At 40.6% G+C, this 26,239-nt stretch overlaps 1 protein-coding gene across 1 annotated transcript; it reads right to left on the bottom strand.

The window, feature by feature from the left end:
* Positions 1–513: 513 nt before the first annotated feature.
* tasp1 (taspase, threonine aspartase, 1) lies at positions 514–24,355 on the bottom strand. Its single transcript, XM_017412725.3, has 14 exons — positions 24,170–24,355; positions 22,872–23,077; positions 22,041–22,108; positions 21,191–21,259; positions 20,918–21,038; positions 20,226–20,310; positions 20,070–20,149; positions 19,855–19,961; positions 17,775–17,894; positions 15,155–15,233; positions 10,714–10,824; positions 7,666–7,773; positions 6,823–6,896; positions 514–1,723 (listed from the first exon to the last, which is right to left on the bottom strand). The coding sequence occupies exons 2-14, from the start codon at positions 23,032–23,034 to the stop codon at positions 1,631–1,633; spliced, it is 1,278 nt and encodes a 425-aa protein (XP_017268214.1). The 5' UTR covers positions 23,035–23,077; positions 24,170–24,355; the 3' UTR covers positions 514–1,630.
* Positions 24,356–26,239: the final 1,884 nt, after the last annotated feature.

Genomic DNA, 26,239 nt, shown 5'->3' with positions numbered 1-26,239 from the left:
GTTGAGTAACAGACATCACTCTGGAAGTGCATAGCTTCCTTCAACCCTCCAACTGGAAATAACAAAAAGAAAAGTGGCTTATGGTAGATTTTCTACAACCCCAATTCTAAAAAATAAAAAAAGTTGAGACATCGTGTAAAATGCAATTAAAACTAGAACGCAATGATTTGCAAATTTTACTCACAATGGAGAACAGTAAACTTCAAAATGATGAAACTAAGAAATTTGAAATTTTATGGCAGCAATATCTCAAAAAAAAAAAAAAAGTTGGAATAAGGGCAACAAAAGGCTGTGGAAGTAAGTTTTCTAACTAATTAGGTTAATTATCAACAGGTTCTCTAATGGAAATCAGGGAAGACTCTGAATATCCCATAATCCCACAATAATAAAATATCTAAAGGATCTGGAGAATCCTCTGAGGTCAAAGTTCAAGGCTGGTTCTGGTTCTGCTCAGGAACACTGTCTGTAAACACAGCTCACCGTGCCGTCCACAAACGCTGCTCAAAGCTCTATCAGGCAAAGAAGAAGCCAGATGTGAACAGATGTGTCTCCTCTGGACCAAAGAGAAGAACTGTTCTGAGGTCAGCCTGCCTCTCTGATGGTATGGGGGTGCATTAGTCCAGGTTTTAGAGCAACATCTAATCCCATCCAGGGCTGTTGAACAGACGGAATGGGACAACCTCAGGTCCAGATGTTTACAGACTGATGGAGCTGAAGTCTGTCGCTGCCATAAAACTCAAAATTATCTTCATTTTTTTTAAAGAAAACTACTTTTTCTCAGATTCGACCTTTTATATGTTTACTGTGTTCCCTTGTAAATAAACCGTGGGTTTATGAGATTTGCAAATCATTGCATTCTGTCTTTATTTAAATTATACACAACGTCACTTTTTCAGGATTGAAGTTGCACATGCATTATCTATATATTCACATTTTTCAAAGAAGCAAAGCATCCTATGGCTGAAATAGTAATAAAAATATCATGATTAAAGATGCACATTATGCTACATTGTAATGAAATCGATGATTCATAAAATAAGAACAAATATGTTAAAGATGATCTAGTTATCGTCACTTTGTTATAAATATTTTATAGCTATGAGTTAAACACTTCGATTAAGCATTCCACAAGGTGCAAGCTGACATTTTGTTTGTTTGTTTTACTGAAGAGTATATAAGAAATAAAAGAAGTCTTATGCGTAAAAACAGTCGCAAATGTTCAGCAACATAAAAAAACCTTTAACATCCACCCTGTTTACCTAAATTATAGCTTATGTACAAAAGGAAGGATACTCTTGGAGCTGGGAAATCTACCAAAAACAAAAAACAAAACGACAGATCAAGGCAATGGTGCATCAAGTTTAATCCAGGTGACACTGGAGAGTTTACGGGGTAAACTGGCATAGATTCCGTACTGGAGGCAGACAGTGGCAAAGGGAAGTCCTGTAAGTGCACTAAGTAGAAGCTAACGCTCCTCGCTCTTTCCTGAACGCCTGGTAAAGCAACGAAAGCTTATTATCTCTGCCATCGCAAAGACCGTGGGAAGGTGGGGGGTGCTCAGTTCAGTTTATACGGGGAGTATTGCTAAGGAAGCCCAGAAGATCGGAGACAAGGAGAAGAGAAAAGTGGTTCAGTCCACCACGCCCTTCAGCCGACACACCCCTCCCTCGATGGCCAAAGACTGGCCGGGAACCGTCCCGGGTGGCAATCTGGATATGTGTGTCTGAAATAAATGAATAAATAAATAAATAAAAACATCACGGTAAATATAGGATGGCAAAGGCACAGGGCAAACAAGAAATACCAATTTAGTCATGGACCACCGTTATATTTTTAAAACACAAAAGAATTAATCCAAATTATTCCTCATGTTTGCTGTTCATCTCAGTAATCCGCTCTCTGATTTCTAAGACCCCTGTAACCTAAGGTGGTATCTCACAGGGATGTGACTGTTGGAGATTAGTTTGGGAATCAAAATTGTGGGAAAATGACCAGAAAGTCTCACTGAAATCTTGAAAATCCTGGCTTGTAAAACTGTATCTTCAGGCTGTGCTCATTGTTTCATCGCCAACCTTGGCCTGCTCTGTACGTACCTCGGCAGACGTTCCCGCAGTTATGATTTAATCCACTAGAGCAGTGGTTCCCAAACATTTCAGCTTCCGACCCATAAAATAACAGTGACAAAGGTGTGTGACCCCATAAATATCCAAAAGTGCTCATGATCCTATTAAATAAGGACATAATGACAACACAAACTGTCTTAGCATCCATTTTGCTATTTTTTAAACCTATAAATGACTTGTATTTCAATTATCTGTAACAATTATGGTGTAAATATATTATCATAAAAACTGGATTTTAATTGTAACTTGATGTCTGGAGAGTATCTAAGGACCCCTGATTGGTGTTGGGTGACCCACATTGGGGTCCCAACCCCAACTTTGGGAATCATTGCGGTAGAATACACTTCTGAAGTGAAAACTGTCAGAACTGAAATAGCTGTTTAATAATTACCAGCTCTAGCTCTCCTAAGACGGGTTAGAGACACCCAGGACGAAACAGATGAGTTAGAGATGCTAAAGGAATGACTCTGCCTGGTTTGGATTAATTTGTTCTTAGAATTTTAAACTCATTTATAAATGTTGTATTTAGTTCAATTCCTACACATTTATTAGCATATAGAGAGGAAGTGTGGTGTTAAAGAAACAAAGTCAGTTCTTGTAGATCTGAGCACATAGGGAAAAGGACCACCCTGTTAGATTTTTCTGGATTGGCAAAGATGAAAAGTTGGGGGCACACGCAGCTGTGAAGGTTGGAGTGCTACTTCCATTAACTGCTGTCATCCTCCTTCCCATCAGTCGCCATGGAGGCTAATAACGCCTCCGTCATGGGGGGGAGAGCACATCCACTCGTTAACCAGGCCATTGAATTGTCCTGACATCACTCGTCCAGATGCAGGAGATGACCCCCCCCCAAGCACCCAGAGGGCAACTGTCACTGCACCGAGACAACAAGCAGACAGGGCCGAGCACACATGGCAGTACTCTCAGGGGCCATTATGCCTCCAGAACTAGTCTCTGGGTTCGTCTTCTTCCCTTCATCTTCTGAGGACGAGGTTAAGGAAGGGCCTCGTTTAAAACCGTCCGTGATTGAGTCATAATCAACTTACGGTGACGCGCGAAATGTTTTCCTTCTGATGTTGGCGATCCAGAGGAAAACGGCTTTCACACTAAGTACAGACCTGAAAATCCCCACGGGGCAGTTTACTGGCTGCACGAATTCACACGACCGCCTCACAAAGTTTCAGGCTTGAGATGAGCAAAATAAACGGATTCTTTAACCTGTTAAAACTCATAAAAAACAACGTGCACGCGATGTTTGGTTAGTGCGAGGCTGGACATCCAATCGTGTGTGAAAGTTTTCTCACATTACAACAGAAAAAAACCTCATGCATTGGTATAAAACATATAAGCATCTTATTCACAAGGACTTCGAGGCAATTAACAGCGTCCAGTAACTGCTACAGCTTTGTGTCTGTTTGCAGTAAAAAAGTAATAAAATAAATAAAAAATGAAGATGAATTATACACCCGTGACATGAAAACTCACAACGATTCTGTTTACAACTCGTGACTTGATGAGCAAAGCAACCACATAACAGGACTACGGCTGGTCGAAGCATAACATGTGAAAAATAGTTCAATTTGATCTTTTTTTTTTAAAGAAAAACAACATTCTTGGTGACACAAATGTGTTCAGGAGTTACCGAAAGCCACACAATAACATCACAGAATAAACGAAAGGATAAATGTAGCTTCTTGTTGTGGTTGTCACATTCTTTCCTACTAGAATCACAACAACAAAAAGAACAATATGTTGTAAAATAAACAAGAATAAAGGCTCAGCCATCATTTGTATTCATCCATTTTCTTCTGCTTATCTGTGGTCGGGTCACATAAGGAACAGGTACAGATGGAAAACCAAGGCTTCCCTCTCCCAGGCCAGAGAGGGAATACGGAATAACCCTTCCAGAGCAGGATATGCCCCAAAAACCTGCAAAGGAAGGCGTCCAGGAGGGATTCTAAGAAGACACCCGAACCAGCAGCTCTACTCCGAGCTCCTCTCCTTATCTGTAAGGCCGAGCCCACCACTCCACCAAGGAAGCTCATTTCAGCCGCTTTTATCCAGAATCTCTTCTTTCAGTCATGATCTGCATCTCATGACCACAAACGAGTGTGTCAAACTCAAGGCCCGCGGGCCAGATCCGGCCCTCTGTAACATTTCATCCGGCCGAGATCGAGTCTCTGATTCTTATTTTGCTTAAACAAACTGAAGTTTTCTCTCTACAGTGACTTAGAAGCCAACAATATATAGTTTTAATTTCTCTATGATCAGGTTTTTGTTGATGGCTTTTTAAAAAAATCTGTTTTAATGTTAAAAAATTCATTTAAAAGCTGAGTGAGGCATAAGAAATGGCTGCTAATGATGAGCTTTTTGAAGTTTGATCTATTTGTCTGTTTATTAAAGTCTGTTTGCTCTACATTCTGTATAATTTGTAACTGGGAAAAGGTCATTGATATTTCTGTATGAATGATTTGACATAATACATCTAAAACCGAGGTTAATTTACGTAATTTTTAATAAATATTGATCGTGATCGGCCCTTAGCTAGGACCAAATATTTAATTTTGGGTCACTGGGTTTGACACCCCTGCCGTAGACGGAGCGGGAAATCAAGAGCTTCGCCTCATTACTGCAGCTGAGGCCCCGATCCATCTCTCACAAACAAATTTTTAAAAAATCACACTAAATCTAGATTTGTAACTGGGCTATAAGTTGTTTTCTATGTTCATCTGAAGTATAAACCTAAAATTCAGAACTAAAATGATCCTAAAGAAAAGAAAAATGAGCTGATCCGACATAAACCCAGTCTGTATTAAATAGTGGCGTTACTGTTTAAAAGCCCTTTTTTGTTCTTATCACAGGAAGATAAACTCTGGTCAGGAAGAAACGCTCAACAACCAGGAATGGGAGGAATGTTGGAGGAATAACAACCAAGGCAGAGATGGGCTATAATTAAAAATATGTGCATAATTTCAGGTTGCACATTTCTTTACGACAGAATTGGAAGATTTTTCTCACAGAACTTGTTCAAGTTTTAGTTTTTCTGTGTAAGCTGTAAAAAGAAAACAATTCTTAATCAGTCCATCCTCCCCTGAAGAACCTTCTTCCATTCTTTTCTGGCTCTGAAGCAGTTTTACCATCAACGCCATGAACACACAGGTGACAGCAGACATGAGTGGAACTTGAGAGCTTAAACGTTTCTGTGTGGTTGGACAGAAAACGGACGCCGTGCCTTGTTAACGAACATACGTGGGCGGGGACCGGCTCCGAGCCCGGCTGTGGACGGAGATCTTGTTTTGCTTTTCAGTAAGGAGGCATGATGGACGGGAGAGCCAGCTGCTCTGGGCTGCAGATGGCGAAGCGCGGAGACACGACTGGCTAATCGCTAATCGCGGTGTGAGGTTTGGTGGAGCAGCTGCGACTCTGGCTGCGCTCTCCGATATCACAACCACCACTGGTCCCTCGAGGGGGACGTGGATACCCTCCCCCAAGAGATCCAGAGATTACTGCTGTCAAATAGGGATCTGCAGCGACTGAGCGCAGTCGTTTTATAAAGTTACTGCTACTGGGTGACTGATTTGGTGCTTATTAAAGCCCCAGACACAAAACAAAACTTTAGAAATAAGAGCAAAGCTTGGGTTGTGTTCAGCGCTGTATTTTGGGGAAGTTTGCATGCTCAGATTTTATGTCAAAACAAAACAAAAACATTCTGTATGAGAGCCTGATACCAGTAGGTCCGCTGGTGACCTTCAATAAACTTTATAGTTCTTTAAGTCCAGAAGGTAGCCGATGAAAGAGTCGGACCAGGAGTCTGGGAAAAAGACGGGCGAGGGGCGGGGGCAGGAGCCACGGGGCAAACACTTTGAAATCTGAACTGGACTTGAACAACAGTGCCTTCTGTTCACACAGAGACGAGCAGACCGGGTCAATATGTGCTGCTGCTCGAGACGTTAACCGCATTTAATGCACGTAAATAAAGAAAGTTAGACATTCTGTAGCTGTATGCATCCACACAGGGGCTGTATTCTAAGTTCATACATTAATTTGTCTTTCAAAGAGGCTATAATGTGTTTTCTGTGTTTTCCTTTTGTTCCTGCAGGTTGCAAACACAAATCAGTCCTAACATTATGACAAAGACACTTATTGTTAAGTAGGTGTTGCTGTAAAGGTCAACTGTTTAGGTGGGTGGCAGCTGTCAAAGCAAAGTCGAAGCCAAGATGGAGGTTTTTCAAGCAGAACCTTTAAGGGAGCCGTTTAACTCTCATCAGTGGTCATAATGTCATGCCTGACTGCTGATGGTTGGAGCAGTTCGTTTTTCTTGGACTTGACGAAATCACCATTAAACATTTTCCCAAAATGGCCGTCCAGGGGCTGGTTTGAGACAGCGTTAAAGTAGCTGCCTCACGCTACGTCCAACCAGAATAATTTCAATCTTTATTTATGATAAAAATAGTGTTAGTATGATGCCATAGAAATATAATGTTTCAGTGAAATAAACAATGTTTTGAACGATTGATAAGATGATCATAAGTTCATCTTTCAGTCAAAGTAAAAGTTTATTACAAATTAAAGAAAACTCCTAATCCAACTTCCAGCCACAACTCTCACAGGCGCCGAGGCGTCATTTCTTAAGTACTTCTTATTGCAGCTTTATTTATGAAAAGGTTTTTGGTTTTTTATCATCAAACTGTGGACTCACCTTTGCTTTGCTGTCTTGTGCAGACATATATCCGACACACATGCTCTCTGTGGTGTGACTCCATAGGAACTCCACTGAAAATAAACAGATGAAGAGATTAAAAACTGAGCCAAAAGTGCAGAGAATTAATATTTCAGAGTCGGCAGAGTACGGGTTTAGCAACTTAGAGCTGTTGGACTGAATAAAGGTTTAATTTTACAAGATAGGCAGAATATAAAGGTCCTTTGGGTGTGTTGTAAACTCCAAATGGCTCCAAACTGGCAGTAATAAAAGGGGGAGGGGGGGGTAGATTAAAGAGACTTTTGGAGACCCCAATCGATCACTGAAAGGATGTGGTTCATTATTTTTATTCTTATGAATTAATGGCATAAAGAGCCTGTTTTCATCTGGTAAATCGTGTAAATAACGCTTTAACTGAATTTTCTTTGCATTTCTCATCAGACGTCAGCTTCACTTTTTCAGGATCTGTACAGCTAAACTGACATGCAGATAAAAAAAAACACAGAACACGAAGACTTGAACTTTGGATGCAGCTCAGACTGCGTCGGATTAAATGCTGGCAGTTTGGAGAAACCGTATCCATCGAGACAATCAGACAAAGTAACAATATTCAGAAGGAGCTATTTGTCTGAAGGTTAGTGGTTGACTCCATAGTGGGAGGTCTCTTTTTTAAAACAAGAGCCTGATTGCACGAGTTGAAACATAGACCCCCCCCCGCCAGAAAAGCCACACGTCCTCCTCCCTCATTTCCAGTTCATCGAATATATTTTTACATCTTCACAGCCAAATCTTTGCCCGTCGTCAGCAGCGCCATGGGGGGACCTGAAATTATTAACGTCTTACCCAGGATACCCTGAATATTAGGAGATGGCTGTGTTTCCACACATCTGCAGCACCTCAGGACAATTACTCCACCCAAAACACGATCCTCACTGGCCAGAAAGGGAGAGCCTGGACGCAGAAAGAAAACGAGGCGCTGTTAGTAAAAACAGAATAACAGGACAGAGAAATTCTACAGTAAATTGTAAAAAGTAAAGAAAACAATCTGATAGAGTTACGTTAAAAAACCAAAAGGGGGGGAGGAAATGAGGATGAGATATGAGATATATTGAAATGTGCTCAATGGACAGGATTTCACTTTATACTTTAAACCACACATGTCAAACTCAAGGCCCGCGGGCCAGATCCGGCCCTCTGTAACATTTCGTCTGGGACAGATCAAGTCTCTGATTCTTATTTTGTTTAAAAAAACTGAGCCTAATTAGTGAAGTTTTCTCTTGACAGTGACTTAGAAGCCAACAATATATAGTTTTAATTTCTGTATGATCAGGTTTATGTTGATGGCTTTTATTAAAAATCTGTTTTAATGTTTAAAAAATCATTTAAAATCTGAGTGAGGCGTAAGAAATGACTGCTAATGATGAGCTTTTTGAAGTTTGATCTATTTGTCTGTGTTCATTAAAGTCTGTTTGCTCTAAATTCTGTATAATCTGTAACTGGGAAAAGGTCATTGATATTTCTGTATGGATGATTTGATATAAAACATCTAAAACTAATTAATTTATGTAATTTTTAATAAATTTTGATCGTGATCGGCCCTTGGCTAGGACCAAATATTTAATTTTGGCCCCCTTGTGTCACTGGGTTTGACGCCCCTGATCTAAAGTGATAAAGCTGTAGTTTAGATCTGTGGAAACGTTCTGAACAAATAACATCTTACCTGTTGTAGATATCTCTTTGAACGACCTCAGTTTGGAGAAACAGTTTCATTCTGTCCAGAACGACAAGCTAACTGTTAATCCAAACAGGTCCAGATCTAAAAGCTGCTGTTTTAAAATAACTTCATCCTAGAAGGTCTTACAGCAGTTAACGTGAATGCTAATTCATAAACCTTTTCTATTACTGTCAGTTTTACGTCACACAGTTATTCACACTGAAATCTAAAGGTTTATCAAAAAGCCTTCATATGAACTGATAAAACATTTTAGAGATTGTAGGATGCCAACAACCCAATTTGACTAGCATTAGCTCGTCGACCTCCTTAGAATTAAACTCGGTTTCTCCAAACCCCTTTAAATGCCGTCAGCTTGTTTCACGTCTGGCAGTTTGCTTCAGCTGCTTGGAGAATCATAACGGAAAGCAGCGACGCTCAAAAACACGTGTTTTTGTTCTGTTTGTGGAGCAGCGATGGACCTGAGCCCATTTCAGGTTCAAAGCCCAACACATCTGAGAGCCGCGCAAAGCCACTTAATCCCCGATGAACTGTAAAAATATTTAAAAACAATCCGACAGCTACACTTCAAAAGTGTAAAGACTTTAAGATGAGCTTCATGTGAGCTCGTCTTCTGGATGTAGACACCGAGCTGCAGAGTTTATTATGCTTCTTTGAAGGCCAGAATAAAGAGCATTAAAACAGGTTTTTGTAAAAGAGAGAAACGGCTTTAGTTGGGATGTGTTTTATCTTTATAAATACAAGTTATGATACTGGCTACATGAGCTTTAAAACTGAAATTTGACTCAACAATCACTTCTGAATCTTTTGCCTGGAGTATTGAAACCTAAAGCCAAAGTCGATGAAACAATTACCCAAACCTCTGTTTTATCGTGGCTGGAACATGCAGAACACAAGGCTTTTAATCAATTGAAAGGGATCTTTGGGATATCCTTTTTCCATTCTAGTTATTTGCGTTTATAGCCAAGTTAAACAATTGGAAGTGATTATTCTGTTCGGGTGCAATTATCTTCTTTAGTAAACTGCCAAAAAAACATTTCAGGGTTAATGGCAGGTAGTGCAAATGTAAATCTCCACTATGCACACAACATTATTAAAAAAGGTTTTACCTCGCAGAAAAACCAAAAATGAGCCACGATGCAGAACAAAGCCCCGACTTGTTCAATGATCGAACTTCAAATGAATGAGGTGTTGTGTGTTATTCAGTGTTTGCGTGGTGCAATAAAACAAAAAGACTTGGCTCGGAGAGGAGCAAACTACAAACAGCTGCGGCGTGTCCTTGTCTCAAAACAGCAACAAGAAAAAAGAAAGGGGAAAAAAAAAGAATCAGGACCAAATGGTGTATTTGATGAAAATATTGTGTCTGCATTCCATCGTTCCTTTAAAACAGATTTTCTTTCCATCTTAAAATAATACTCCCTTTTACTCCATGAAGCATTCTTTGTTTGCGTAGCCTGGAGAACGTTAACGCAGATTTCTGGGTTTTGTTTCACGTTTTAAAAAGACTATATTTGCTAAATGGGCCGCTGGTGAAAACACCAACATTGTGCAACTGCTAAACTCTCCGTAACGGGTCCTGTTTTCGGTTAACATTTATTAAAATTGTGTTTTTATGTCTTTAATGATGATCATTGCAGACTTCTTACTCGATTGCCATTAATTGGCTGACTGTAACCACTGCTACTGCTGAGGCTGGATCTAACCTGATGTGCGCCTAAAAGGAACCAGAGGAAGAAACGACTTCTTCTAGTCTGTAAATAATCATTACCGAGCCAAACTGGGACGGACGTCTGGAGGCCAGAACAAGGCTGAAACCACCGCACGTATCCACGCGTCCCCCGTCTTTGTCTTCCCCGAGCGAGCCCAGTGGTCATTCACTTCACAGCAGACACTTAACAAGGATTTCTAAAACTGGCCACTTAAGGGAATGTAACAAAATTACATCTTTAAATAAACACGCAACAAAACAATTCTGTCTTTCTAAAATTATCTGTGGTCGTTGCTGTGATGTGTGGAGTGTTTCAACAGAGAAAAGGAGCCATAAATCAAAAGTTGTCTCTTCTGATTCTGTTTTTTCTGGAAGTTTCCTGCGGTTCGCTCGTTCCTCGCGTTAAATACCATCTGCTCGGTTAATTTCCTCGACGCTGTGTGTGACTCACTGATGAATTTGTTTTGCATAGCCTCCAGCAGCGCTTGGTGGGCATCTTCAGACTGCATGGCAGCGGAGCACTCCCGAGCCAGCACGGTGCGAATCAGATGCTCCCCGCAACCTGCAGGAAAAAAAACGACCACGAGAGCTGAAGTCCTTCAACCAACAAAAACTTCTAAAGTTAGTTTTCAGTGTCGTCGTTATCCGTATTAGTTCCACTTCCTGAAAACCTCCTGACATCGTGGGTCATGCAGGGTGTACATTCATGCCTGCAGCACCTTTAGCTTTCATATTTACCCTGGAACCATTAAAAAAAGTCACAACATTTACTTCTATCCACTTGTTTCTATCTTCTCGCTGCTGAAGTTCTTCAGCTCATTCCAATGGGTTTAAATCTGAGTCGGTCAGTTTGTGTGTTAAAACTGTGCAAACCGGGTCATACAATATATTCAGTTATGTCCCTTTTACACGGGCCCTAATTCAGAAGTCCGGCTCTACTCGGCTCGGCTCGATAAAGAATGCGTCGCGTTCACACCGGCCAGTTTGGTCGGTAGCAGAGGAACGCCTCCTCGTGTTGCGGGGGGCGGGGCCGTGCGGGGCGCTACCAAAACTTGGCGCAAGTTGTGTAAACAACGAAAGCGCTATGGACAACATTGGCCCTGTATTGTTGCTGTTTTTTAAACTGATGGGGATTCTCCTGAGACTTCAGGAAGAGAGGCGCAGTGGAAGAAATGCTCTGGATGCCGCCATTGTTGCGCGGAGTAGGACAGCTGTTATCCGCCGGAGATTTCAGGCTTTACAGGCCTTCAGCTGGGGGACAGACGGCAGAAACATTGCAGGGTAAGCTAACGCTGTTGTTTATATTCCTACCGTTCGCTCTTTATGCTTGCATCTGGTCACACCCACGACCAATGAGCGAACAGGAGCTAAGCTTGCGCCGCCCACCCGGCTGGCCCTGCTCCTAAGCAGGGACCAAAGAAGCAGGGACCGGCCTCGAAAATATGCCAGTGGAAACGCGTGCAAAGCGAGCCGAGTAGAGTGGAGCCAGGACCTTTAGGGCCGGTGTGAAAGGGGCATTAGATGTCTAATCTCAGTTTTTAGGCACTGAACCCAGATCTGAACAAACTTACAGCAGATGTCCTTTTCTTTAACAGTTCAGAAGGTACTTGGATCAGAAAACTAATAAGAGGTTGTGTCCAAGGAAATTACACGTAGTGAATGCATGTGCCATGTTCTCAAACTAACCTTCCTTAAATATAAAGTTTGTCCACATGTTAATGAAAACAACAAGAACACTAAGAGTGAAAATAAAATCCATCTGACAAAACTCGTAAAAACTGAGGAATATGGCCTCATTGTTTCTGTAAACACAAATTAAGGCTCCCATAAAACATCAGGTAACTACAACAGAACCGAACGCAGGTCGGTAACTGTGGAAACCAAAAGCCTGAAGCGATTTCTAACTCTTTTTTTTTCTCAGCTATGAAACGAGAGTCTTTCGCAGCGTTTACCATGAAGCCCGCTGTCAGAAAGAAAGCGGATATTAAGCTAACACAATCACAGTTGAACTGGAAGAAAAGAAGGCAAACAAAAATACGAAACTGAACTGAACTCAAATTAGAGAAGAGTAGAAACTGGAAAAAAAAGAAAAAGCCAACAAGTGTAGACAGTTTGAGGCAGGCAGAAGCCGTACGAGTAAACAGGGATGTTTGTGACTTGTTGACCACAGCAAAGCAAAGACCAGATGAAGCAGTAAAACTATGACCCACACCAGCCACATGATACAAAACTGACTAAAATGGAAGGAGGAAAGGAGGAGGAGTGCGTGTTTTTTTTGTGAGGTGAAAAAAAAAGGAAAGGGTGACACAAAGAGAGAGGATCACACTCCTCGTGTCACATTAAAAATGACTGTTTTTCTGTTTCTTTTGATAGAAATGTCTTTTAAGTCGGGGAAATTGAAAACAGGTGCGGCGCTGGAACACACAAAGCCGTAAGACTGGCTTTTTTTTTTGCTGCTTACATCAAAGCGCGAAAGCCACAATATAGAAAGACTGGGAGATGTGGAAATACATACAGGGCGAACGTCTCCACTTGATCTACAAAGATAACAGATGAGTAACAGACGTTTAGGAACATGGTGGTCTCACGCTGCGCGGAAAAGCAACATGAAAATAACAGATCGATTCAGATCGCCTTTAAGGCTTCATGGTAGCATCTGACTGGTCAAAATTGTGAACAAATTGCAAAAGTAGGCGAAATTTAAGTTGCAGTCTCATTGAGTTTTCCATGTTTGCGACCAGCAAGCTGAGCAGCCAGTTTCTGAAAATCAGGCCTTATTGTTGTGGACAAAATTGTTTTCTAGGATGAGCACATTATTTTGTTGCCTGCCTCGGCTCGCTTGGTACCCCCCTTGAACCCCACGTTTATGATTTAATCTACAGGAGTACACTTTTCAATAATTATTATTGATAATCGGTTTGTTTTCTGTCAGAGGAGCAACCGACAGGAGTCAAAACGCAGCTCCTGAGACGGGCTGGAGACAACTCTGACGATTTTGAGAGAAATTCGGCACGTCAGTGTTTTGATGCTCAAATCTCAAGCGACAGGATTGCGTGCCTCTGTGACTGACGCAAGGAAACCGAGAACATTTTAAGACGCTTTGGAGACTCACGGGCAGATTGTTTCAAATGAAGATAAAGGTTTAAATGGCTCAGCTTTCAAATATTTACTGAACTTCTCGATTTTTTTTAAGAGATCTTCCATCCAGATGCTCTTGGTGCAGCTGAGGGTTAAATCCAAGCACAGAGGGGATCAGGCTTTTTACTGATGGTTTTTCTTATTTGTTTTTAACCAACCTGTAAAGCACTTTGATCAACCTTTTTGGTTTTATAGGAATAAAACCGACACCTGCTACCCAAACTCCAGCATCTTCTTTGACCATTTTGCTCATAAAGGCAAACATACAGAACCAAACTGACGTGTTTCTTTTAATATATACATGTTTTTAAAAATGTCATTCTATATTAGGACTGTCTTGTCATTTTGTGTTTTAGTAAAAATCACCAGAGAGCTGCAGATCTGCCAAACAGAGACACGTTTTCTGTTTTCCATCTGGAAAACATGTTGAACCTATAGACCCTTAGCGAAGAATTATTGCAAAATAAAAGGTTCAGAATTAATTTGTTGTTTGTTTACCTTGAAATATCCTAGTAATTGCTGTGGATTATCTCTGTGCCAAAAGGTCCGAGTACATATAAGTCGAGCTTCAGCCCGTCTGATCCAATCAGCTCATCTGCGCTGCGATGCATTAGGATACAGATCCACATCAAACGCTCCGTAATGTTCCCCAGGAGCTACGCTGCAGATGTCTACACATCTTAAAGAAGAGGCGCTTATATGGCCTCTGCACCTCGAATTTAAAACTGAACGGCCTGAGATGTCGCTTAAAGCTAAAAGAGAGACGGACTTTTATTTTTAAGGAGAAAACTGAAACTTGTTTTTACAGCGGCATATCAGAGCGGAGAGGAGGAGGATGACTTTCTCTCAACAGCTGTTTTACCTTAAGCCCAAAAAGCCAGGGCTTAGGTTTACAGAGTTTAAGCTAATATGACTGTAAAGATGTACTTCTGTGAAGGCACTTTATCAACCATAACAATAATATCGTCTGTCATTAAACAGCGTTGTTCAAATTATTCAATTTTAATCGTGCAGTAATCGTTCATGTCTGATAGCTTCACAGATCAAGTCGTCGGTGGGTCCCGTACTTCTTAAATATTATTTCTGCAGCTCCTTTTACAGGGGAGGAAAAAGGTAGACAAAGGTGTTGCACCTTTTCTCGCACGAGTAGCGAAAGTAATTACAGAGCAAAGCTGATGTTAGCGTGAAACACAGAATCTGATTCTGCAAGTCGAACGATGGTAAATAAGAGGATCGGTCTAAAATATCTGTGGGAACTAAGCATCTGATGTATAATCAGCAGAAACAGCTCTGATCTGCTGCAGTTTGCTTTGGGGTTTTGTTCAGACGATCAAACTCTAACTCTCAGTCAGTAATTTGTGGATTATAACAATCTAAACCCAGCAAATTTCCCATTACTTCGCAGCATATACGGCGGTTATATCTGCAGCAGGTGTCCCATGTCAAACGTCACTGAAAATCCAAAGAGCTTTGCAGCGCACCTGGCCTGCAGCTGGCTAACAAAGAGCAGAGTATGATGACTCAATCAGCTGAGGAAGTGACTGATGAGAATCGCTCAGCGGGAACGGTTGGAGGTCATCGGAAAGTATTATCAGGCTCTTTTAAGCCTCCGCTCGCTCAGGCTGATTCATATCAACTCCAAAACAAAAGGAATGTTGGTGGTAAACTGCAGCGGGGGTGGGGGTGGGACATGTTGCACAGACGTCCATTCAAACAGAAATGTCGCGTCGGCTGTAGAGATGGTGCAGGTATACCTGAGGTACTCACTGCGGTGGAGTAAGGGTTCATGTTACAAGCATTTTCAGCCCAGCAGCCGCATCCATAATGAGCAGCCTGAAAAAAAAAAAAGACGAAAGAAAGAAGACATTGTAAGTGGAAATTTGTTTTGTAATTACGTCCGCCAAGGAAGTTAAGTTTCGGCAGCGTTGGTTTGTTTGTTTGTCCGGCTGTCTGTTAGCAAGATTACTTAAAAACTAATGAACAGATTCTGATGACATTTACAGGAAATGTGATTAAATTTTGGTGTTCAATGGCGTCAGTGACCCTGAGGTTTGCGCTCACCGAACTTCATGGTAAAGAATATTAATAATGAATCAATCACTCATTGGATCATTCTAGCCTAAATAACAGCAGACTACACCTTAAACTGCTCTGAGCGAAGGTCTTTCCTAACAATAAAACCAATTACCGGGTTAAAAGGCAGACAATTCTACTAATTTGTTCATGTTGGCCCCATGGCACGGCCATTTTCCACTTGTACTAGTTTTAAGAGAATGCCAGAACTCCTTGTAGCTGGCTCAAAGTAAGAGATTTTCCACACAGGCATTTACAATAAAATTAAACAATAGGGCTCAGTGCATCTGAAGGCTCATTAATTTAGACAATCTCTATTAGGAGAGGACGTTTAATGGTACTGTTGCATGAAAACGAGGCAAAGTCGGAGCAGCTCGGCACAGACGGAAACAAAGGGATGGGAACGGAAAGCTGGGGGGGTTTAGTGGTACCAGCTGGTTGCTGAAAGCTTCAAAATGTTCAGTTTCTTCACCAGATGCATTGATCAAACAACCTTTCATGATAAACACTGTATTTTATTAATGCAGTGGAAAGAAACTGCCTGTTTACACTTAAATAAAGACAAAATATACTTATTTTTTCTTGCCCCCGAGTGCAACAAACTGAACATTACGAAGGAAAATACTTTCTATTATATTTAATTAAATCTTTTTTCATTAGCCATCACTGGTTATTGCTTAGCTGTTTATTTTTTGTGTTATGGTGCATTTGATTATTTTATTCTATTTAAGTTTGTACGGAGGATCAAGTCATATTTGTTATTTTCAGAGGCGATGCTGCCTTGAAAATGTCCGGGTTGTACAAACAAAAAAAACATGCATAAGTTTTGTTTTGTTTTTTTTTAAGTTGCAAGAATGCAAAGAATAGGTTTGGGACATTTTATTCAAACCACCAAAATTAAAATCGGATGTTCTCTTTACTGAAAGTTGTTAAGTGGCTACAACAAAGGGTTATCCGTCGCGTCCATACGTCTGACAAGGAGCTTTAAAAGATCTCTGTGTCATTTCAAATAAAGTAAAAATCACCTTTAGAGAACATGTTTTAAGAAACTAAAGGCCTACAATAGACGCATGTAACAAAAAAAAAAAAAAAAAAAAAAAGGTCTTTGCTGTCCAAAAAGAACATTTAGAGTGAAATAACTGTTTACCAGTGGAAGCAAAGAACAGGTCGTTGGAATAATGTGCTTTGGACAAATAAATCAAAGATGATTATCTAGCCACAGTAACAGTAGACATGTCTGGCACCAACCGAAGGCAGCTTTTTGGGAGAAGCAGCTCATACCAAGGTGGAAATGTTGTACTTTGCTGCCCCAGGGACTCTGCAAATTACAGTCTGATGATCTGACTTTGAGTTATGCGTCATATTAAAGAGCGCTCGGATACGTTTGGCTGCAGGTTCAAAAGTTGAGGCTGAAACTGAGGATAATGATTGTCAGTGAACAAGCGCACATCCACCAGGGGGAGGACTCAAAAAGATGAAAGAGAGGAATGATCAAGTCAAAGCGCTGGTTTGATTTCCAATTAAAGGCGGTAAAAGATGGATTATTACGCAAAACCAAATGTTTTCTGCTGAAACGGGTCCCAGCAGCTTCAGGAACATTAAGAGCGCACCTTCTTCCAATAACAGCCCATTTTATTGTATAGATTAAATCACCGTTCACTGTGAGCTCATTCAGCCATTTTTCTTGAGGTCTTGTCAGAACGGTACCGAAGAAAAAGGAAACTGCAAACTGCATCATTCCTAAATGAAACTAGCATTCTTTAAAGGATTGTTGTAAACATATATTTTGTGTGGTCTGTTAATACCTGCAGAAGGAGTTGGAGATGACTCTCAGCTACTACCACACCAAACTTTAACTCCACGTCTGTAAAACGGACTAAGCTGCAGCCATTTTTGTGTTTTATCAACCATCTTAAATAAGGTTGACTTAAATTGGTAATCAGCTGTAGATGCAGATCCAATAATTAGCTTCATTACTTCTCCAGTGATTCGTGAGATCTTTTGCTAACAGACAGACACACACTGTCTTATAGAGACAAGTTAATTTAATGAGAGGGGGTTTAATTTGATTTTTCCAGCTGCAGCTATGATAAGCAGCATGATAACACTTCGAGCTAATTAAGTGTTAAACATCGTTAAGTGCGAACTAACTGTTTGAGCAGAGAGTATGGGGTTAGAAAGGAATTAAGGACTGTGGAAATAAAACGTTTCACAAAAAAAGACTTGATTTGTGCTGGTTTAAACTGATAAATGGCGAAGCATCCTTCCAAAGTAAAAGCCCAGAACAGGGAGCTCGCCTACCTGGCCGACCCTGCCGGGATGCTTCATGGCGAGGCCTCCGCTGGACACGGCTGCAGCCACGTTCCCTTCCAGGTCCACCACCACAGCGCCGACTGTGTCGAGGCATCCCGAGCCGTTTTCCTGAATCGCAGCAAGGAAAGAAAGAGTCACACGAGCTACAAACGGGAACAAATGAAAAATAACAATCATGGAAGAATTTGGGCAACACCGAGAAGAAAAGCAAACAGCCCCCATCCTGGACCAAATATGTCTCGTTAAAATGGAGATATTAAGAAAATAAGCAAATGAATCATTCTTTCTCGCTTTTCGTGTTTCGTAGAAACGCTGTGCAGTAACTTTGCCTCTTTTCCCTGATTGCAGTTTGCGTTGGAAGTGATTTGTCAGCGAACCGTCGTGACTCAGACTGCTTGATAAATAGAAATTTGAATGTTAAACGTACAAGTTGGCATCACGATGCATGATCAGAATTCACTTGTACAACAAACTAAAGAACTTGATTAAAACTTGGACTAAAAAGGCAAAATGGAAAGGGGGAAAAAATAAAACTATATCGGACTGTTTCTCATCAGTCTTCCTCCCTCTCAAACCAGCCTTCTGAAACTAAGAAGAAATTAAAAACTACAACACATTATCTGCGCCTTTAAGGAAAAATTGTGCAGAACTTAATGCCTCCAAAACATGAGGGTGTTTCTGAAATGATGTAAATATGGACTTAAAATGTTTAACTATAGGCCATTAGGACGCAGGTGTCTATATTACACTGAGAAAAGAGGAAAAGATTATTGTTTGGCATAAAGAGAACATTGTGTTCAAAAATTCAAACCAGACTGTTGTAATGTGTTTTTACTGAACCCTGTCTTTAAAAACAATAAAGTTATGACTGTATATGTCAACATCATAGCTAAAACTCTGGCTCAGGTGATAAAACTTAAAATTCTGAACAATTATTTCCGTAGAAAGCTCCTGTCAGAGTATCAGTGCGGTGAATGGTCGCACGTTAATCTTTAAACGGGTCAAGCAAATGAAAGCAAACCATCTTTTCACATTTACTTCATGGCAAACGGCTCCATCACCGGTCACTTGAATAAACAAGCAGTCCATGTCATTAATATCACACACTGATGTGGATAAACCAAACAGTTCCTGGGACCAAACACTTAAAGTATGTTTAGCTTCACGGCTAATTAAATTTGACAAAATTCCCATCAGAACCAAGATAAACTTTCCCATCCTCCTCTGCGCTGCTCGCGCTGCCGAGGATTCTGCTCTCAGACGCCGTCGGCTCAGCTCATCCTGACGCCAGTTTCCAGCTGAGATCCCAAAGTTACCTGAGCTCCGTTTCTCTCCTGCGAGACTGAAAACACGACTGTCTCTGATAACACTGAGTGTAACCTAACGCCCTGACTGTGGACTCAAACACTTAATACGTTACAACACATGAGGGTGTTAGTTATTCCATCATAATGTTGGTAACTACACCGGTTTATCAACAATAGGTGTCAGAATCTGCTCAGATTTTATTTCCGTGACACAAAGATTAAGGCCCTCTCTAAACTACTACAAATATTAAACATCTGAAGTTTTCTGCAACAAAATATCGATGCTTTTAAAAAGACATGTCACCCTTTTTTCAGCGTCTGTGTCATTTCATCTCAATCCTGCTGACATTAAACATCAAACGTGAGCTGAAATGGTTGAGAACTGAGAGGAAATTGGAAACAGCAACAAAAGAAGTAAAAAACAGAGTTAAAACTGTTTCGCGAAACTCTTTAAGGCAAGCCGAGAATGTTCTTTTTCTGTGTTTTAATATGTTATTAATGTGGACATTCTCTCCACCTAGTGGTGTGGCATGGACATTTCTGTGTGTTTTTATGTTTGAACAGAGAAAAAATATATAAATAAATGGATAAATATTCATGATGCTGTAATCTGGGTTTAAGTGAAGGATCAAATCAGAGTTATAAAAACATCAGAGTCATAAAAACATAATTTCCTTTATTTTAGACCTTTTTACGTGTGGTGCATTTAAAGAAGTACTGATCTGAAACCAGCAGTGAGACAACAACAGGACAGAACTCACATTTTCACTTGATTGTCGTCTCTTCTTTGTCTGTTTAAGTCCTGCGTCCATCCCCTCCGCCAGCTCCATCTTTCGTTTGTTCCTCTTGTACGCAGATAAGCTGAACCCTGTGTGTGAGAGACGAAAGTTGTCCCTTACAGAGGAGCGAATGTCCAAAGAGGCCACAACAGACAATAAGTTTCTTAGGTTTTGTAAACCTGCAAAGCAACACTCACTTGTGGCCATTTTCTCTGAGGGACATGGAGGTATTCCATGGCTGACTGCCCAATCATGAGCCCCTCGACCAACCAGGAAGCTGACAAGGGGAAACAAAAATCAACAAAAGTGATACAACAGCAGCATCCTAACTGGATATGAAATATGACGCTCACCAGGGTGGTATTCTGCCAGCTGACAGCTTCCCTTTCTGTGCTTCATTCAGCAGACAGTTTGCAACTAAGACAGGGTTCTTTATACCTGGGGGGGGGGAGACAGGCTCATCATTTCAAGTCATGGCATGACAATAAAAGCAAAACAAAACAGTAAAAATACAGCATGTTAGAGGAATTATCAGCCAAACCGGTAAGAAAAAACAGACAGGAAGTACGAAGGAACCAAACTGATGGTTCTGTCTGTTATCCTTTGAATGAAATTAGAAATTTCCCATTTATTTGGTCACAGAAACACAAGCTCTTAATGCTAAGATGCTTTTAGCCTTTTTACATCTTGCTAAATTCCGAGACTTTATTAAACACACATGTTGGCAGGTATACGTTTTATCAACATGAACCAATTATACGGCTGAGATCCTGCAGACAGGTAATGAAAACAATCTGTTGTCTTTTGGACTAAATGTTAAACGTTAGCTGTCAACGCTTCACTGATGTTAGCAGTTCTGGCAAGAAAATTCTGCTGTGAAAGCTCTGACGGAAATCAGACTCATGCAAACTGTTTTTGGGGTTGTAATAAAAAAATGTTGTCTATTTTTAAACAATTTAGGGAGCAAATCGCTCAAAGATAGCAAAGGGTGAAACACAAAACAATGTTTTATTCAGAAGTAGCAGCATATGAGCAGGAAACTCACCGCCGATGGCTCCGACTGCACCGAAATGCAGCGACTTTCCATCCATGATACTCGCATCACATTCAATTTCTCCTGACAGATTCAGGTTGGAGCCCATGCCGGCGTTTGTAAAAGGAGAGTCCTGGGATCAATCGAGGCATGAAGAGATTAAAATAAAACAATATCTGCGATCAAACGTGTTGTAAGCATGAATAGAGTTTCCTCTCTACAGATGAAGTGTTTTGTTTTAAAAGCAGCTTTAATAATATTAGATCTGATTCAGGATCAGCCAACCTCGAGTTCAACCAGAGCTGCAGTCACCGCTTCCACTGCAAGAGCCCCTGCTCTCAGCTGGTCCACGGCCTGAAGAAGAACAACGACGCCGTTAAAAGAGCCTCTCCAGTCAAAACAACAAATACATCCCAGTCCACACATGAGGCTGGTTCCAGTCCTCAAGAGTCAGGGTATGCAGAGAAGTAAACCTTCTCTCTGACATTTCGTTTTCTTTCTAAACCAACACACAATCTGAGGACCTTTCAGTCGGACTGTGAATGACAAAAGGCATGAAATAGCAATTCTTAACTTAAATCAGTAAATTCAGATAATGCCAGTATCTGAAGATGAATCCCAAAAAAGTTACAAATGTTTGCAAAATATTCCTTCTACCAAAAAAGCTAAACACAAAAAATTAGGGCATGTCACAGCCTTAAATTAAGCCAGACTTCTTTAAAAAATATTCATAAAGAAACAGCAAGAACGCAGTTTTGTACAGAACGTGTGGTGAAGGGTAGTTCACACACACATTTAGTTATTTACATAATTAGTTGTTTCGCCAAAACAAGTCAGGACGAGCTGGAAACCTTTTAGACAAAATAAATTATTATTTATTCTTCACTTTATGTATTATTCATACATACTGACACAGATCACATTTATTATCTGAGATTTCTAAGATCAAATCAGAGTTCTTATGTATTCAGATATTTTAAAATAAAAATGTGTATTTGCAGGTGAACTTTAATTCTTCTCTAATCGGTGCTTTACTTTTTAGTAAATTTCAGTCTCTTACAGTAAACGCTCTGAGGTGGCAAATAAGTAAATTTGGTGAAATATGTGCACATATGTGCTTATAAAGTACACTTACTCTCTGACAGGCTCTTTTGCAAACATGCTTGTACTCCTTGGCCTTAGATTCAGAGTGGTATCCTGCTCCTGAAAGAAAAAAAAATAAAGTAAAAGAAACACTGACTGTTGATGAAAGTGACAGCTGACCTCCTAAACGTAGGAGGGCACAAACTAAAACGCTGTGATTCAATGTTGTTGTTCTTCTTCCGGCTGCTGCCTTCTGCTGCCTTCTGCAGGGGTCGCCACGGCGAGCGAACTCGTGAGAAAGGTTTGGCGATTCTTTTACGCCGGGTGCCCTTCCTGACCCAACCTGGGCTCGAGCTTCAGGATTACGAGACCGCGGCACTGACCGCCGAGCTACTCAGTGTCATTAGTTCCTTCAACGTCTTGCTAATTTGAAAAAAGAAAGCAAGCATTTGCTCATTTTTAAGTAGATGCTATCAGTACACAGGACGGGGGTAACTAAAGGCTGGAAATCTTGTGCAACGAAGTTTAATTTTGGAAAAATATGCTCAAGAAAACAAACATATACAGAAATGAGGGGGTGTCCAGCTGTTGCACAATACTGTATGCTACATTATTTGTATTATTGTTTAAATTAAAAGCTAAACTCTCATTGAAAGCAAGAAAGTCATATTGTCTTATTGTCTGCAAAAAGTAATTTTGCAGACAATAAGCAAACGCTTATTCAACTTTATTATATGTCCTTATCAGTTATATTCAAGGCTTTACATTTCACATAATGTCGCTCCTTTCCTGGAAGGATGTAAAATGATTTAAATATGTTAGCTGGAGCAACAAATCCGGATTTAAACAGAAGAATCGGCTTGTTTGGGGTGTTTGGACCTACCTGCGTGCACTAAGACAAATCCTCCAACGCATTTTGGCCTCTGACTCCCGCTGGATTCCTGGTTTTTGGACCAGGAGTTTGTCATGAAGGAGGACGGCTGCTGCTCTTCAGCACAACTGGTTAGACTTTCCATAACCGCTGCATAACTTGACAAGCCTATCATCGCCTGTCGGACAGTTGTAAGGAAATCATTTCCAGGACAAAACCTGAGGAACAGAAAAACAGTGGCTACCATTCAGGTACAACACAACACTATTATTTCAAAGTTTTAATAGACATAAAAAAGCTTCTTGAAGCTCTCAGAGGAGTGTCAATGAGGCCACCATGACATAATCCACAACAAATCGATAAACAGAAATAAATGTGTTTGTTATGTTAGTTCACTCTGAGTTTAAGATTAACTTAACTGTCATTACTCATCATCTCTGCTAGTGCATTTTAATGAATCTCTAAGTTATCATTAGATACACATCTGCAAATGACTACTTTAAGAGTCCACACAAAAATGACAGTCAGTTGTGGAGACATGGAGCTAAAATGTGGTTTGGTAGAAGCAGGGAGTCATTGCCTACACATACTTTGATAACTATTACAAGCAAATCTATCTGTTAGCAAAATATTCCATGAACCATTATATGGGAACTACCTGAAAATAATCATTAGATGTCCAGCTATGACTGATTACCTGTTGGAGTAAACCCAGTTCAAGATGGCTGCCACAGCTAATCAAACTTAGTCAAGGTAAAAATGGCCATAACTGAGTCAGTTTTACAGGTACTGAGGTGAAATTTAGAGTGGTAGCAGCTGAGAGTCATTCACAACACATACTTTGAGCACTAAAGTATCAAACACAAGGTTGTTTAAATATTTAATGGCTATGGTTTCGTTATTTCTCATCATAAATGAGTTTAATTTAAAACTCTGGCTCCATGGAGCTAACATATACAGAAAGGAAGGCATGAAAGGAAGTCGTTTAAGGGATGTTAGGCCTTGAATATTAACCTGTATTTAGCTTTATAGCTCATGTAATTTATACTCCGGATAATGGTGCATCAAAGTTTCAATTTATAAGTCGTAACTTTCGGAACAGTGAATGATTTATTTTTATTTTTATGTACGTTATTTTATAGTTTGCGGGATTTAGGCTGGCGTTTGTTTGTGTTACATGTCTAAGTAATCCAAAACAACAACAAAAAAGTGGACAGGTTACAAATATGTTGTTCCAATTTAAACTAGTTGTGTTTGCTTTTTAGCTTGTTAGCCAACAGCGCTGACACAACAAAATCGTCCCAACTTACGGCTCTCCCTCCTCTCATTTCAGCGCCAGAACCGCCTGCTAACCGTCACATCGGCGGACATTTGTGCGACAAACACGAACGGCGGCTGAACTCAACATATTCAACTCCAACTAACTTCGCCTCGCACGCCTTTCGCGACCCCGAGCTAGCTGCTAGCTAGAGAACGCGGAAGTACTTCCTGGTTCAAGCAGTCGTCACTAAGGAAGTCGGGAGCTCGTTGCTAAGGAAGTGCGTCACGCAAACAAGGGTACACGTGGACTGTGCGGAACAAAACACTGCGAGAATCAAGAGATACAAAAACTTTAAGAAGCATATTTAAATTAATACTTTGATGTTATTTTAACAGTACTCGTGTATTCTACAGGATTTTAACATCTATCTAATTTATTTGGCATCTTTTAATGTCATTTCCAGTGATTCTAACGCCTAAAATCATCTATTGTAGGAACATATTTTGGACTCTAGTACTCAGGCTTTCAGGGTATATGACCAGAGTGAGTCATTACCACAAACATGACCTCTGACTCAACAAATAAATGGCTTAATTATTCTGTCATCGAACTGAATAATCCTCAAATATCTCAGAGAACCACAAAACAAAGTCTGTGAACAGAAAAGGTTAATTTAGGATCGTTGTTGGGCGACGGTACAATACTCCAATGCATTCATTTCCATAAACATCTCTGGATATTTTAGCAACACTTGTGTTTCTGCTACACTTTGACTTTCCATTACTTTGTTTGGTAATTTAAAGTTTTGTTGTTTTTTTTCTCAGTCATTGAAGCTGCAAAACTTATATTTTCATTCAGGGTTTAATAAAATGTTATTAGACTTCATTAAAATGAACCTTCATTTATTTTGTATTAGTTTAAATTAATGACAATTAGCTACTAACTAAACCAAATATGTCAGTTATTGTGACTTCTGAACAGTAGCTGACAACAGTTGTGCAACTTTAACAAAATGTGCCATAAAGTGTCATTCTTAGTGAGCATGAATTCAGAATATGTTGGAGCAGATTTTGTGAAATTGTTGATCAAAAACGTTCACAGTTAGAACGGCTCTTTATGGGGCATCCCAAGTTTTTCGCAGGCTACAGAAGATACAGTATATCACCCTTCCAGCAAGTTGTGACAGAGAGAACCTCAACAGGGAGGTGCCCGGGAGGCATCCTGATTAGATGCCGAAAACCACCCCATCTGACTTCTTTGATGCAGACGAGCAGTGGCTCTAGTCTGAGCTCCCCGCCACTTAACAGAGCTTCCAAATTCAGCCACTTGTATCCAGGATCTTGTTTTTTGGTTGTGAACCATACCTCATGACCATAGCTGAGTGTTGGAACATAGGTGGACCAGTGAATCGTGACTTTTTACCCTTTTGGCTCAGCTCCTTCTTCATCACAGCAGATGAGGATCTGATCTGACCATCAATGAATCTCCTGTTCCATCCAAGCAAAACTCCTCTGCTTGGGGAAAAGACTCACCCCTGACCTGGAGAGAGCGTCCTACCTTTTTCCGGTTGAGAACCATGGCCTCCGACTTTGAGGAGCTGACTCTCATCCCAGCCACCTCACGAACCAGACACCCACCTTTCCACAACTGTGCATGGAGATCCTGTCCATGAACACCGCAAACTCGATCAGGGACCAGGCAGAGTTCTGGTGGAACCAAACCCTCACCGACAATGACCTCAATTTTGTGCCAAGCTCTTTCCTTTGGTTATTCAGGCACCGGATAGCCCTTAAAAGCGACCTTGACACCCCATATTCCTGCAGCACCCCCAACACAGTGTGTCGGAGAACACAGTTTTAAGTCTCCTCCAGAGCCTCAAAAATCTTTCTTTCTCTGTGTTTTATTTTTTCTGTGTGAGGGGTGTGCATCTTTGTGTTTGTGTAGAAGATAGATTTTCTTTCCACGTTATATTTTTTGTTTTCCTTCTGTCATTTTGTCACCTCATTTTTTGTTTTGTTTCATACATTTGTTTTGTTGCTTCTCTGTGGACACAAATAAAGTGAATTTCAGAACATCCTGGAACAGAGGTCTCTTCTCTGTACCGTTTTCTGAGTTTTCC

Source organism: Kryptolebias marmoratus, linkage group LG22 (assembly GCF_001649575.2).
Source record: "Kryptolebias marmoratus isolate JLee-2015 linkage group LG22, ASM164957v2, whole genome shotgun sequence".
Classification (NCBI taxonomy): Eukaryota; Metazoa; Chordata; class Actinopteri; order Cyprinodontiformes; family Rivulidae; genus Kryptolebias; species Kryptolebias marmoratus.
This window is presented reverse-complemented; position numbering and strand designations above follow the sequence as displayed.

Excerpts from the sequence above, each read along its gene's own strand:
- tasp1 (XM_017412725.3), bottom strand. The coding sequence starts at position 23,034 with ATGATAGGCTTGTCAAGTTATGCAGCGGTTATGGAAAGTCTAACCAGT. Across the intron at positions 21,039-21,190 it reads CAGCTCTGGTTGAACTCGAG|GACTCTCCTTTTACAAACGC; the intron begins GTTGGCTGATCC and ends GATTGATCCCAG. Across the intron at positions 15,234-17,774 it reads ATCCCGGCAGGGTCGGCCAG|GCTGCTCATTATGGATGCGG; the intron begins GTAGGCGAGCTC and ends TTTTTTTTTCAG.